Raw genomic sequence first — 16,283 nt, 5'->3', positions numbered from 1 at the left:
CTAATTTTTCACATCTGGGGTATTGCTATAGTTTAGGTAAAAAAGATCACTGTCAACAATTTCCCCTTTTCCCCTTTGTATGTTCATCTGAAGTTACTCTACGTATCATTCTTTGAATTCACTATTCCTCACACCTGAAAATGCTTTCCCTACTTACTAATTGAATATTACGTATCCATACACTTTTCCAAATACAATTTTAAGGTACTGGTGACATGCTGATAAGAGTATAAAATGTTAGTGACCTAATCTACACTTCCCTCTCCATCACAGAATTTTAAACTGGGAAAAGATCAAGAGATAATCTAGTTTAACATACTTACCCTTATAAACAAGAATCCACCATAGTCTGGTTGCAAAAATCATACAGCTAGTTAGTGAAAGAGCTGGGATTAGAATTCACTGTTCACTGTTTAATTTCTTTAAAGGTCTAATCATGATATTTATCCTTTACTAAAATATCTGAGTAAATATATTTTTGATTTTTTAATTCAGCCCCTCTTGTCTTTTTATTAATACATAGATAAAATCCTAAGATAATTCCTAAAGAATTATCTGTATTTTCTGATTGAAATGGCACTTGATTTTAACAAATATTAGATGAAACAAATGAAAGGAGAAGTCTTCTTGATGCAATCAAGCAGAGTCAGGCACTCCTTCTCCTTTGTCTTTTCATAACATTTTTCATTTAGTCAAGTATTTATTCATTCATTCCAGAAACATTAAGTCTACTATTTACCAGGAACTATGCTGGGAAGTTAAGAATATGGACACCTAAACACATTATTATAACACAGTGTGATAACTGCTATAATGGTAGTTTATATAGGGTAAAAAAAGATTAAGATGAATAGCTGACTATGCTAGGAAAAATAAAGAAAGGCTTCTTGGAGAAAGTAACACTGAAACTGACTTTTAAAAAGGAGGAACAGGTGTTTACAAAGCAGACAAGAGAGGCAGAGTGTTTCAGACTGAGGGCATTCCATGTTCAAAAACAAATCATAAACTACAGTAAGTTATTTATTATTCTATTCCACTCTTTATCACATTGTATTGCAATTTACTTATCTGAACATAGTTTATGGCTTTCCTTGAGAACAAGAATTTTACTTTGTTTTTATTTCCTATAGTACCTAGCATATAGTAAACATCTAATATATTTTTGTTGGCTGAATGAATTAGTATTTTTGTTAATTCTTTTTCTAATTATATTACAGTAATAAAATTAGAGGTTGGGTCTGTACTGCAACAGGATTAGCTAGTGGTATACCTAAGTTTGTTTGTTCTTGTAAACAAACACACTCTTTATACATACTTTCTGGGGGTATACAATCTCTTCCCGGAGGAAAGTGTTCTCTCCAGCATTCTTATCAAAGAGACCCCAGTCCATCTTGAGATCCCAGATGAGGGTATAGCAGGAACTGATGATATAAAAGACAATCCACAGGTAAAAGAACACCATGGTGTCCGAGTGACCTCGTTCTGAAGAAAGAAAAGGGAAAGAGAAATGAGAAAATTTACATTTAAGTAAAATTTTTCATTAAATAACACTAATTAAAACAGATTCTTAAAATAGCTCCATAAGAAAGCAAAGCTTTAAACAAATCGTAGGAAGATCATTGTCTAACAAAGGTTAAACAATAAATATTATTTCCCTGAGGTCCAAAGCAATCATCAAACATTTGCTGAATACATAACACTTGCACAAATGTATAAAAGTTTTGGAGGCTTTATGCTGAATACGTAAAAATCTGTCTAATTGCAATGAAGGTGTCGAATGTTACAGAAGATGCAATTTTAACTTTTGCCATCAGGTGGCAGCCTAGTGTAAAATATGAAAAAGATTCCCGAAACACTACTAACAAGGAATGTGCTGCATTTACTTCAAGAAATTTTTGGATTGTTTTTACTTTAGAACACTTCCTTCATACACTTAGATGTTGTCCATACTTATCGTGATGGCAACCAGATAATTCTAAGTCTAGATAAAATGCCTGAAAACAACAGATTGATGATTTTACCCTTAATGATATGCATGAAAGCAAATTTCTCTCAAGTCACAAAGCAAAGTATGGTATTTTAGCCTTTCTTAGAGGGTGTTATTGATACAAAGGCCTAATTTGCTGGGAACATTATAAAGTAACTTTTGGCTTTATGCTGAAAATACTATAAGGCACACTAAATGAGAATAATGATTCACAAATGCAGTTAAACAATTTAATCATTTCTGCTTCATACACTATCTTATACTATTTAATCATTTCTGCTTCATACACTAATGAAATTCTTCTTTGGTCAGCTCTAGAGTCATTGTGGAATGTCTCTAGGTGTGCGATAGGTATATAACTACTAATATGGTTCTGCATCACGAGGAAAAAAAGGCATACAAATCTAATTCAAAAAAGTTTAAATTTTGGTCAGTTTCTCAAAGATATAGAAAGCAAAGGATATACCATGCATCCTTCATAATTTTTTTCTGTTAAAATAAGCAAGTGTTTACTAACCACTTTTAGGTTATATTAATATGTTAAGTACAGTATGATTTAAAGGCACCCCTTAGAAGTTTATAATCTAGAGAGAGAATCAGACATTCGTTATTGATAAATTTGAGCTCAAAATGAAATATAAACAAAGGGCTATGAGAGCACCAAGGCGAATGGGAATGTTTCCAACAGTAGCAAGTAAAAGAAAGCAGCATTTGAGTTATTTCTAGAAGGATAAATAAATAGTATTGCAAAACTCAGGCAGATAAGGTGAGGTCATTCAAGGCTGAAGGAAGATACTGAGAAGGTAGATGTTGAGAAGGCGAGGGTGGTGGGGGAAGAACAAGTGTGTTATCTACATCTAGTGTAGGTGACATACAGAGGATGTGAGAGAAATGGTATGATTTAAAATTCGGCTGAAAAAGACTCATCTGGGTCTGACTGTGGAATGCCTTCGTGGGCTTTAGGATCAGATCTGTATTTTAGAAAAACAACTGGTTGGCAAATTACTTGCAACCAATTGGTTAAAAAAAAATAGATGCCTTGGAGCTTCAGTGTTGTGTGAACATCAGTTCTCATCAGCTCATGAGAGCCAACTGTTAAATTTTCAGAAACTCTGGAAGCTGGTTGTGAAACTCAGTCATTATTAAAAATTAACTTATATAACTTTATAAATAGTCATATTAAAACAAAGGTAACACTCAAAATTCATTACTTTTTAATTATTTTATTAATTTTTGCTTTTATTCTCGAGGTTGTATATATTTATTGTACTTGTATGATGGAAATACTGTATAATACTGTGCTACTGTACATCTTTTCCTCACTCCACATTCAATGTTATCATCTTAGTAGCTTGAAATTGGCTATGGTGGAAGTATTTACACTATGGAAATCAGCAAACACTATGAATCAATGCCCCTTATCCCCACTCCCACCCAAGAGCTGGTTTGTTGAGCATACACTAGCACATCACTGTTTAGCTGCTTCTCTTAGAAAGGCAGTGGTAGGGAAAGAAATTGGTATTTTAAAAAATGGTCCACATGTGATTCTCATGAATAGCCCAGCTTTTATATAATCACATTTTCACATTTAAACTATTTCCACAAAAATTTTTCTTCATCAAAAGCAAATTGAACTGAATATTTATACTACAACATTATGTCAAAAATTATCAACTTAAAATACCTAAAAAATTATTTACTTATTATCTAGGTACAGTTTGTGTGTTCTGATATGTATTTATTTCATTCTATGTGCAGATATAGGGTCTAGCTGAGAAGTGTCATTCAGTAATTCACATCATGGCTGCATTAAAAAAGATACTACAATTCATCTACTAAGGTTCGCAAAGAATAAGGCAAATTTGACAACTTAGTAAAATTCACTCTTCTCATATTTTCAAAACAAGATCAACACTGAGAGACAAAAAGATAAGGAACTTAACTGTTATTTATATTTACAACACTTAAAAAAAACTGAATGTGAGGTATGTGCCAGGTATTTTACAAGTATTGTCTCACTTAATTTTCCTAATAATAAGCTATCATTTTGTCTGCTAGTAAAAGCTTTGACATAAGAATAGAGTAATAGATACATTCAGTAGGAGATAACAAAATGAGTATTTCTCAAGTGAATATAGGTGATATTGAGTCTTATTACAGAAAGCTGATTATCTTTCTTTCTTTACTAATTACTGAAGAAATAATCAAGTGTAAATTATTACATAAAAGGAGATTGTGGAGAGGAGTAAAAATGTTACATGAAAAAAGGAATTAATAATGAGACTAAAAACAATGTGCTAATTTTCTGGTATTTCTCTTAGATTTTAAGTATAAGTCTTATCCTTAGAGTGTAATTCTTACAGTGGTACAATGGATCTGGTGTTTCTCTTTTGTAAGCTCATATTATCTTTTTTTTTCTTTTTAGTCACATCCTGCTCATTTTGACAAATGCAGAGTTATGCACCCAACACTGCATCAAGATACAGACCATCTCCATAACTCCAAAGAATTCCCACCACCCCATTGTAGCCTCATGGACAACCACCAGTTTGTGTTCTCTTCTGGTAGTTTTGCCTTTTTGAGAGGGTCACATAAAATGGAACCACTTAGTATGTAGCATTTCGAGTCTGGTTGTTTTCACTTAACATAATATATTAAAGATTCGTCCATGTTGTTGCATGTATCAGTGGCTTATTTCTTTTTCTTGCTAAATAGTATGACTTTGTAAGTATGTATACAAATTGTTTATCCATTTACTTGCTGATGTACAGACTGTTTTCAGTTTTTGACAATTCCAAAAAAGTCACTTTATAAATATTCATACACAAGACTTCATGTAATATGTTTTCATTTCCCTTGGGTAGGAGTGAGACTGTAGGGTTGTATGGTAAGTGGATGTTTAACTTTATGAAAATCTTTCAAACTGTTTTAAAGAGTCATTGTACCATTTTGCATTTTCACCAGCAATGTAAGAGAAATGTAGTTTCTCTCCTTCTTCAACAGTGTTTGATAATGTCATTAAAAAAAAATTAGCCATTCTAGGCGATTCCTCAAGGATCTAGAACTAGATGTACCATATGACCCAGCCATCCCACTACTGGGTATATGCCCAAAGGATTATAAATCATGCTGCTATAAAGACACATGCACACATATGTTTATTGTGGCACTATTCACAATAGCAAAGACTTGGAATCAACCCAAATGTCCATCTGTGACAGACTGGATTAAGAAAATGTGGCACATATACACCATGGAATATTATGCAGCCATAAAAAGGGATGAGTTTGCGTCCTTTGTAGGGACATGGATGCAGCTGGAAACCATCATTCTTAGCAAACTATCACAAGAACAGAAAACCAAACACCGCATGTTCTCACTCATCGGTGGGAACAGAACAATGACATCACTTGGACTCGGGAAGGGGAACATCACACATCGGGGCCTATCATGGGGAGGGGGGAGGGGGGAGGGATTGCATTGGGAGTTATACCTGATATAAATGACAAATTGATGGGTGCTGACAAGTTGATGGGTGCAGCACACCAACATGGCACAAGTATACATATGTAACAAACCTGCACATTATGCACATGTACCCTAGAACTTAAAGTATAATTAAAAAATAAATAAATAAAATAAAAAATAAAAAGCAAAAAAAAAAAAATTAGCCATTCTAATAGGCATGTTGTAGTATCTAGTTGTGATATTAATCTTTACTCCTCTGATGACTAGGCATCTTTTTATGTGTTTAATTGTCATATGTGTATCTTTTTTGGTGATGGATTTGGTAAAATATTTGGCCAAAAATTTTGAGGGTGAATTCTTGTCTTACTATTATTGCATTGTGTAAAATTTTAAAATCTATTCTGTATTCCAGTTTTCTTTCTGATAGGTTTCCTGCAAATATTTTCTGTTAATGTGTGGCTTGTCTTGTCGTTTTCCAAACAACATTTTTGAATGTGTTTATTCACAAGTTTACAATTTTGATTAAGACAATTTTGATTAAAAATCATTTAAAAGCATCTTTCTTTTCTGAATCACGCTTTGATTTTTTATATTAGAAGTCCATATCATTTCTATGCAATTTCTATGAAACATACATGAGGACTTACTGACTTCTAAATAAATATTCTTACAGAATATTTCAGAGTAAGTAATGTTTTATCTGATGAACTTCTTTAAACAATGATTAGCATACACTTGGTCTACAAATGCTACATTTTGGTCTCATTTTAATTACTACCATTATTTGATCTTTCCCATCTCTCAAATGAAGAATGCCTCTCTCCCTGAAATCATCTGCCTTCATTAGTATTCAGGAGATGTCCTGGAAAGATATTATCATTTTAGGCAAGCAATTACATCTTATTCTCCCTTGGCTAACCCTGGCAGCATACTTTAGTGATGTTCAGAATCACAGAAAATCAAGTCATTGCTATTCTACTCTAAGCTTCTATCCATTATACATCTGCCACATTCGAAGTATAATTCATATTGGACATATTTATGGCAATGGTATCCATGAATTTAAAACAAATAAAAAACAAATTTCTTACAGTTTTGTACCCATAGTCATTGTGTGAATGATTAAAAAAGAAAAAAGGAAAAGGATTAAAGTACTAAAGAGACAATGTGGGAATGATTTTTTTAAAAAGAGAGAAGGAAAAGTACTAAAAAGAGAAATCAGAAAAATTACATATGGAAATCAACTTGAATTATGTTGCAGGGTGGATATTTTAAAAATGAAAAACGTGGCACCATGTGCAGAGAGAAATGGAATCATTTTCTTTTCACCTAAAACCTTTCTCTTCTGGTAATAATTTACTAGTTTGAAATAAAATAAGAAAACACAACAGACTGGACATAGTTTTCAAAGCCCAAACCTATAAAGGTAAACTGAATTATGACTGAGTTTAGGATCTAGCAAATCCTGGATCTATTTCTATTACCGAAAAAAAGAAAAATCAAACCTTTGAATTGTGAGATTAATGTTGTTCTCCAAAAAATGAACAAATATAGATATTCCCCTGATCTTTAGTGTGTTTTAATTACATGTGAGATCACATATATTAATCCCTCAGGTGATTATCATCTTTATCCTCAGGGCAGACAAGACAGACATTATTATTCCCATTTTACAGTTAAGGGAACTGAAGTTGAGGGAGATAGTTAATAAATGGAAAGATAACTAGATTCAAAGTTAGAAGACCTGAGTTTGAATACAGACTGCCTCCTCCAAGCTTTGTGGTTATAGAAAATTCACATTCTTAAAATGATTGAGACAAAAAAGGAACTCATAAGTCCTCGGGCTAAATGGGGGAACCAGAAAGAACAATCCTCATCCAAGGAACATTTTCTACTAGACAGCATTGCTTCTCTAAGTCCATCTCAACTTTAAAATGAAAAAAGCAGTTTCATAAAACCATGAACATTACAAAATTTCTAACATAGTGTGGAAAAACAGAATTTAAAAGTTATTATACATATTATTGCTTATTTCATACTGTATATAAAATTATGTTTATGGAAAAAAACCCAGAAGTGATTATCTCAGATGAGGGAAGTAAGATTAAGGAAGAAAGTGGGTTGAGGAAAATAATTGTTCTTAGGGTAGTGATACAAATGATTTAAATAAGACTTTAACTTTGCTATATTATTTGTTTGTTTGTTTGTGTTTTTTTTGAGATGGAGTTTCGCTCTTGTTGCCCAGGCTGGAGTGCAATGGTGCAATCTAGGCTCACTGCAACCTCTGCCTCCTGGGTTCAAGCGATTCTCCTGCCTCAGCCTCCTGAGTAGCTGGGATTACAGGCATGCACCACCACGCCCGGCTAATTTTGTATTTTTAGTAGAGACAGGGTTTCTCCATGTTAGTCAGGCTGGTCTCAAACTCCCACCCTCAGGTGACCCACCTGCCTTGGCCTCCCAAAGTGCTGGGACTACAGGTATGAGCCACTGCGCCTAGACACTATATTGTTTTTATAATAAAAATAGTACGTAGGAATTCCTTTACTAATTCAAGAATGTTTACTGAGTATATACTATAACCTGCATTATTTATTGTATAATTACAATACTAAAGACTAACTCCAAAAAAAAATCTGCTCGCTTGTATATTCAGCAAACAAATACTGAATGTCTATTGGGTAACCTAACTAGGTATATTCTAGGGAATGAGAATGTACTGAAGAACTACTAAGGGCTAAGTCTAAAAGAGGAGAGAGAATGTAGTCAGAAACACAATGTGTAGGTACAATTATGGAACTGTGCATAGAAAAGGAATCAATAAGCCCAGAGGGGAAACAGCCAGGAAAATCTTCCTGAAAGAGGTGCTACTTGAGCTGAATCATGAAAGGACTTGAGTTAAACAGGTTTATGGGGCAGAGAGAACCATTTCAAGTAGAATAGAAACCATTCATTCAATAAAGAGCACTGGCATATGCCAGATATTATTTTAGGTACCAGGTACACAACAGTACATCTTATTTACTAATGGTCAGACAAATTTCCTGCCTCAGTAAAGCCTCCTATTTTGTAGGGGTAGACAATGATCAGATACACAAGTAAACAAGATGATTTCACACAGTGAAGAATACCACGAAGAAAACAGAACAGGATGATATGACAAAATTCCTTTAGACAGTATTCAGGCACAAACAGCGTTCAGGCAGAGGTTTCTTAAGTTGGGACTTGGGTACTGAGAAGGAACCAGACACATGAAAAGCTGGAGAAAGAGTATATGTAATACTAAAATTTCTAGCAACCATATTCAAAAAGGTGGAAACAGGTAAAATTAATAATATATTTTATGTAATCTATACCTAAAATGTTATCACTTTTGTATTTAATATATAGTCAAAATAAAATTGATTATCTTTCATAGTTTTTTGCTTCAAACCAAGTCTTCAAGATCCACTTTGTATGTTATACTTACAGCACATTTCGACTTAGATTAGGCACATTTCAAATCCTCGACAGATAGATGCAGCTGGTAGTTATATTATGCAGCAGTGCAGTTCTAGGTATCTTAAGTGAGATGAGTTTGAGGTGTAAAGATTGAAAGCAGTGTATTTAATAATGCTGTGGCAACAACCCAGTGAGAAACAATGAAGACTATAATTGAGTATAAGTTTAAGGAACAGAGAGGTAAGGCAAAAATTAAGAAATATTTAGGAACTAACATTGGCAGGACTTGGTAAATTTTGAAGGTGAGATAAAGGATACAGTAGAAAATAATAACTCCTAGTTTTTAACCTGGGTGAGTGGGATGGTGCCATAAACTAGGTTAGAGAACATGGGGCTTGAAGCATGCTTAGGAAAAAAAATGAGTTTAGTTTTTGACGTGTTGACTTTAAGGTACTTATGGAACATCGAAGTGGAGAATGCCCAGGAAATAAGTGGAAAAAACTAAAGAGTTTCAGATACAGACTGGGGAGTCACACAGACAGTGGTTGGAATCATCAAAATAATTTAGAAGCTCCTTCTATGAAAAGGACAGGCTACAATGAGAAATAAGTCTTCCATTTATAAAGGGAATCACAGTGCATTTGACTACACTTGGTTGAGTTTATCTTTCCAGTGATTTTTTTTTTTAATACCAAAGACTCAAAGAGATGAGAACTTTCTGAAATGTTACAGAGCTTCTCTTTATCTCTCAGAAAATTTAAATTCTAATTCTATGTTTGTTTACACTTCAAGGTTTCTAAATATGTTTTAATTACTATAGAGTTATTGTGGTTATAGGAATGGAGACAGTAAGAATAAGAATAGATAGACTACTGTTTTGAGATGTAGGATAGAGAAAAGGAAAAGAGACTAGACCAGATGGCTTAATGAGGTAAGGGAAATCTTTTTAGAGTGGGGGACTCTTAAGCATGTACACAGGCTAGAAGGAAGGAGCCAGTAATGACAAACAGTTTGAAGATTTGGGAGAAACAAGGGAAGACTGCCAGAGCTAGATCCTGGGACCAAAGGAAATGACATCAGCGCACAGGAGGAAGGACACCTTGTTACTTTAGACTGGAGAAAATACAGTAAGAAGGGGTTTAGATTAAATAAGTATGTAGGGAGAAGGTAGGAAACCCTTAAGACCACTATCAAAGGCCAGGCATGATGACTCACACCTGTAATCTCAGCACTTTGGGAGGCCAAGGCAGGCCGATCACCTGAGGTCAGGAGTTCCAGACCACCCTGGCCAATATGGCAAAACCCCACCTCTACTAAAAATACAAACATTAGCCAGGAGTGGTGGCACACACCTGTAGTCCCAATTACTCAAGAGGCTGAGGCATGAGAACTGCTTGAGCCCGGGAGGTGGAGGTTGCAGTGAGCCGAGATCATACCACTGTACTCCAGCTTGGGTGATACAGCAAGACCTTGTCTCAAAAAAAGGAAAAAAAAAAAAAAAAAAAAAAAAGAAAGGGTAAAGGGATGTAAAGGGAGACGAAGTTTCTGTAAGACACTCAACTTGATAAAATAATGACACTAAGACAAATATTTATTTATATAATACTTAGGGCAGCCACTTAAAAGGCCAAGGCAGGTGAATCACCCGAGGTCAGGAGTTCGAGACCAGCCTGACCAACATGGTGAAACCCTGTCTCTACTAAAAATACAAAAATTAGCTGGGTATCACGTACCTATAATCCCAGCTACTCAGGAGGTTGAGGCAGAGGAATTGCTTGAACCCGTGAGGCAGAGGTGTAATGAGCCAAGATCACACCACTGCACTCCAGTCTGGGCAACAGAGCGAGACTCGTCTCAAAAAAAAAAAAAAAAAAAAAAAAAAAAAAAAATATATATATATATACACACACATACACACACACACATACATACTCAGAAACACTGCCAAATGTAGTGGCTCATATCTGTAATTCCAACAATTTAGGAGGCTGAGGCAGGGGGATCACTTAAGGCCAGGAGTTTGAGATCAGCCTGGGCAACACAGTGAGGCTCTGTCTCTAAAAGAGTTTTGTAAACTTAGCCAGGCATGGTGGCACTTTAGTCCTAGCTACTTGGGATTGCTTAAGCCCAGGAATATAAGGATGCAGTAAGCCATGATCATGCCATTGCACTCCAGCCTGGGCTACAGAGCAAGACCCTAACTCTTAAAAGACAAACACAACAGTATAGATAAAACAGAACTATAAAAAATGTGCAAGTAAAAACATAAATAAAAAGCAGAGAGAACAAACAGAAAACCAAAGAAGAAAATGGCACACTTATACCCCAACATTTATATTACATCAAATGTCAATGGTTTAAATATGCCAATTAAAAGACAGAGATTGGCAGAGTGGATTAAAAACCATGACCCAAGGATATTCTGTCTACAAAAAATAGGTTGAAAGTAAAATAGTGAGGTACAGTGGTTCAGGCCTGTAATCCCAGCACTTTAGGAGGCTGAGGCAGGTGGATCACCTAAGGTCAGAAGTTCAAGACCAGCCTGGCCAACATGGCTCCACTAAAAATATAAAAATTAGTTGGGTATGGTGGTGCACACTTGTACTCCCAGCTACTCAGGAGGCTGAGGCAGGAGAATCACTTGAACCTGGGAGGCAGAGGTTGCAGTGAGTTGAGATCGTGCCACTGCACTCCAGCCTGGGCAAGAGAATGAGACTCTATCTCAAACAAAAACAAAAACAAACAAACAAAAAAAAGTAAAATGATGAAAAAAATATATAATGCAAACATTAATCAATGAAAAGCATCAATGGCTATATTACTACCAGGTAAAGCAGACTTCAGAGCAAGGAAAATTACTACAGACAGACAGGAACACTGTATAATGATAAAAGAATTAACCTACTAAGAAGTAGCAGCAATCCTAGTTGTGTGTACACCAAATAACAGAGCAGCAAAATATGTGAAGCAAAAACTGACAGAACTGAAAGAGGAAACAGGCAAATCCACAGTTACAGTTGAAGATTTCAATACTCATTCCCAGTAACTGATAGAACAAATAAATAGAAAATAAAAAAGGATAGAGAACTCAACACCACCATCAACCAATAGGATCTAATCAACATTTATAGACCACTCCATCCAAAAACAGCAGAAAATACTTTTCAAGTGTCCATGGAACATATACAGGTACCAAGAGAGGCCACAGAAATCAATAACAGAAAGACGATAGAAAAATTTCCAAATACTTGTGAACTAAATGGTACACTGCTAAATAATTCATGAAACAAAGAGAAAGTCTGAAGGAAAATAAAAAAACAATACATTGAACTAAATGAAAATGGCATTACAACATATCAAAATTTGTGGGATACAGCTAAAGCAGTGCTGACAGAGAAATGCACAGCATTATACATACATTACACACACAACTGCATACATTAGAAAACAGAGAAAGTCTTAACAAACTAAGCTCTCAAAAACAAGAAGGAAATAATAATAATAATCAACAAATTAATGAAATTTAAAAGAGAAATACAGAAAAATGAATAAAATAAAGAAGTAATAAAATTGGCAAACATCTAGCACAACTGACAAAGACAAATGAGAAGACACAAATTACCAATATGAGGAACAAAAGAGAGGATATCACTAAAGACTTGGAAGATATCAAAAGAATAATGAAATACCTTAGACAAGTCAATGCACAGAAATTTGACAACTTAAATGAAATAAAATTCCTTAATGAACACAGACTATCAAAACTCACTATATATGTATTTTTAAAATTTCATTTTATTTATTTATTTTTTTGAGATGGAGTCTTGCTCTGTTGCCCAGGCTGGAGTGCAGTGGTGTGATCTCAGCTCACTGCAACTTCCGCTTCCCAGGTTTAAGCAATTCTTGTGCCTCAGCCTCCTGAGTAGCTAGGATTCGTACAGGCATACACCATCATACCCAGCTAATTTTGTATTTTTAATAGAAACGGGGTTTCACCATGTTGACCAGGCTGGTCTTGAACTCCTGATCTCAGGTGATCTGCCCACCTCAGCTTCCCAAAGTGCTGGGATTACAGGCGTGAGCCACCACATCCGGCCAATATGATATTATTTAAACAGTCCTATAGCTATTAAGGGAATCAAATTTGTAATTTTAAAACTCCTCCCAAGTACATCTCCAGGCCTAGATAATTTCCCTGGAGAATTCTACAAAATTTTTAAAGAATAAATCTTCCACAAATTAGAAGAGGAGGGTAAACTGCACAAATAATTTTACAAAATTAGTATTACTTTGATACTAAAACCAAAAACAGTATATAAAAACAGAAAAATATAGAGAAATATACCTCATACAGACACAAAAACTGTTAACAAAATATTAGCAAATAGAATTCAGCAATATATAACAAGAAATATACACCAAGTAAACTTTATTTCAGAGTTTCAGGCTGATTCAACATTTGAAAATCAGTAATGTTAATTCAACATCTTAATGGGCTAAGTAAGCTTAGAAGAAAATCACAGGATCATATCAAATTATTCAGAACAAGCATTTGAAAAAATAAAAACAGGAATAGAGGGGAACTTCCTCAACAGAACACCTACTGCTAATAAATGTTTTATTTATTATACTTAATGGTGAAAAACCAAATGCTTTCCCTTTAAGATTGGGAACAAGGCAAGGATATCTGCTCTCATCACTCTTACTCAATATGGTACTGGAACCTCAAGCCAGCACAGTAAGGCAAAAAAAAAAAAAAAAAAAAAAAAAAGGAAGTAAAAGGCATATAGATTGAAGAGAAGGAAATACAACTGTCTCTTTTGTAGATGACATAATTGTCTATGTAGAAAATCCCAAGGAATCTACAAAAAAACCTCTCAGAATGCAAGAGTGAGTTCAACAGGGTCATAGAAGATAAGATAAACAAACAAAAATCAATTGTATTTCTATACACTAGCAATAAACATACAGATACCAAAATTTAAAAATACAATACCATATATCATAGTGAAACGTCTGAGAACTAAAGACAAAGAAAATAATCTTGAAAACAGTAACACAGAAATGATACCTTATCAATAAGGGAAAAGCTATTTAATGACAAGATTTTTCACTAGAAACTAGGGAGAACAGAGGGAAGAGACAGTTTTCAAGCACTACAAAGAGACCTTTAATGTAGAATCCCACATCCAGCCAAAACACCCTTCAGGAATGAGGGCAAAGGCAAGGCATTCTCGGGTGAAGAGAAATTCACAGAGTTTGTCACCCAGTAGGCCTCTCCCCTAAAAGAATGGTCAAAGGAAATTCTTTAAATAGAAAATAATAAAAGAAGAAATCTTGTAACATCAGAAGACATAATATGCAAAAATATGGGTAAAGGCAAGATATTTTCCTTCTTGAGTTTTCTATATTATGTTTGAAGGTTGAAGCAAAAATTGTAACAGTCTGATGTAGTTATCAATATATTTAGAGAAAATAGTTGGCCGGGCGCGGTGGCTCAAGCCTGTAATCCTAGCACTTTGGGAGGCCGAGACGGGCGGATCACGAGGTCAGGAGATCGAGACCATCCTGACTAACACGGTGAAACCCCGTCTCTACTAAAAAAAAAAAAACTACAAAAAAAAAAAACTAGCCGGGCGAGGTGGCGGCGCCTGTAGTCCCAGCTACTCGGGAGGCTGAGGCAGGAGAATGGCGTGAACCCGGGAGGCGGAGCTTGCAGTGAGCTGAGATCCGGCCACAGCACTCCAGCCTGGGTGACAGCGCGAGACTCCGTCTCAAAAAAAAAAAAAAAAAAGAGAAAATAGTTAAGACAATAAGATTATAAATGGGGGAGGATAAAGGAATGTAAAGGGTGATTAGGTTGCTACATTTAACATAATTTGTTAAATGAAGGCATCCAACTCTTCAACATTTTATATATATATGTGTATATATTTACACATACATACATACATACTTAGAGCAACCATGTAAGCAGCTATACAGAGATACATTAAAAACACTATAGACAAATCAAAATGGAATTTTAAAAAATGTTCAAGTAGTCCACAGGAAGGTAGGGAAAAGAAAAGAGAGAAACCAAAAATTAGGGAAAACCAACACAAAACACAAATAAAATAAATGACTTATACCCTAACATGAATACAGTATTTCCCCCTTATCTGTGGGGGATACATTCCAACCATTCCAAAACCCCCAGTTGGTGCCTGAAACCATGAATAGTACTCCTTTGATAAAGTTTAATCTATAAATTAAGCACAGTAAGAGACTAACAATAATAATAAAATAGAACAATCATAATACACTGTAATAAGTTATGTGGAAGGGTGGACGTGGTGGCTCACGCCTGTAATCCCAACATTTTGGGAGGCCAAGGTGAGAGGACTGCTTCAGTCCAGGAGTTGGAGACCTCACTTTTACAAAAAATAAAATTAGACCAGTGTGGTGGCACACACCTGTAGTCCTAGCTACTCAGGAGACTGAGGTGAGAGGGCTGCAAGAGTCCAAGACGTCAAGGCTGCAGTGAGCTGAGATTACACCATTGCACTCCTGCCTGGGTGACAGAGTGAGACTATGTCTCAAAAAACAAAACGAAAACCACAGAAGTTACGTGACTGTGGTCTCTTTCTCTTTCAAAATAGCATAAAGTTTTCAGACTGTGGTGGACCATGGATAAGTAAAACTGCAGAAAGCGAAGGTATGGATAGGGTCAGGGGGAATACTGTGCAAAAAAGGCAACAAGAGGGATCCTTGTGGTGATGGAAATGTTCTGTATCTTGACTGTACGAATGTCAATATTCTGGTTGTGATATTGTACTATATGTTTGTAAAATGTTACCACTGGAGAGACTATGCAAAGGGTATATGGGATCTCTCTGTATTACTTCTTGCAACTGCATGTGATTCTACAATTATCTCAAAACAAAATGCTTAATTTTAAAAAAACGCAAAACTTGACTGTTCCTCAAAACCTTCACTGAGTTAACCACTTCCTCTTTCAAACCCCCTCACACCCTATACAATGCTGATAGTATAGTATTATTGCACTTTCATGTTCTATTGTAGTCTACCTCCCTTACCAAACTGTGAGCTCCAAGAGTAGGTTTTAAAGGCAAGGTATGTTTTGTTCATCTATGTATGCCTAGTATCTAGCAATGCCTGATACACTGAAGATGTTTTGTAAATGTTTGTTGAATAAAACTGGATGTGACAGATGTAATCAAGAAGGTAACTCAATTATTAAACTGTATTTATATTCAATTTATTATTTATATAGATCCTTATTTACTGGCTCCTCGATAACAAAATTATCTCTTCAGTGATCATAAAAGCATCAATTGACACCATTTAGGACTTCCTTTCTTGACAGAGTTTGAGCAACTTTTCTTCT

General features: G+C 35.1%; 1 protein-coding gene across 2 annotated transcripts in view; it reads right to left on the bottom strand.

Annotated features, from left to right (window-relative positions):
- The window catches only part of XPR1 (xenotropic and polytropic retrovirus receptor 1), a 262,854-nt gene that overhangs the window by 16,358 nt on the left and 230,213 nt on the right, over window positions 1-16,283 (bottom strand). For both annotated transcript variants that reach the window (XM_033196381.1, XM_033196380.1), the window contains one exon: window positions 1,316-1,482. In XM_033196381.1, the coding sequence (XP_033052272.1) occupies window positions 1,316-1,482 (167 nt within the window). The remainder of the gene's footprint in view (window positions 1-1,315; window positions 1,483-16,283) is intronic.

The sequence above is a fragment of the Trachypithecus francoisi genome, unplaced genomic scaffold, assembly GCF_009764315.1.
Source record: "Trachypithecus francoisi isolate TF-2019V2 unplaced genomic scaffold, Tfra_2.0 Lachesis_group5, whole genome shotgun sequence".
NCBI classification, from domain to species: domain Eukaryota; kingdom Metazoa; phylum Chordata; class Mammalia; order Primates; family Cercopithecidae; genus Trachypithecus; species Trachypithecus francoisi.
This window is presented reverse-complemented; position numbering and strand designations above follow the sequence as displayed.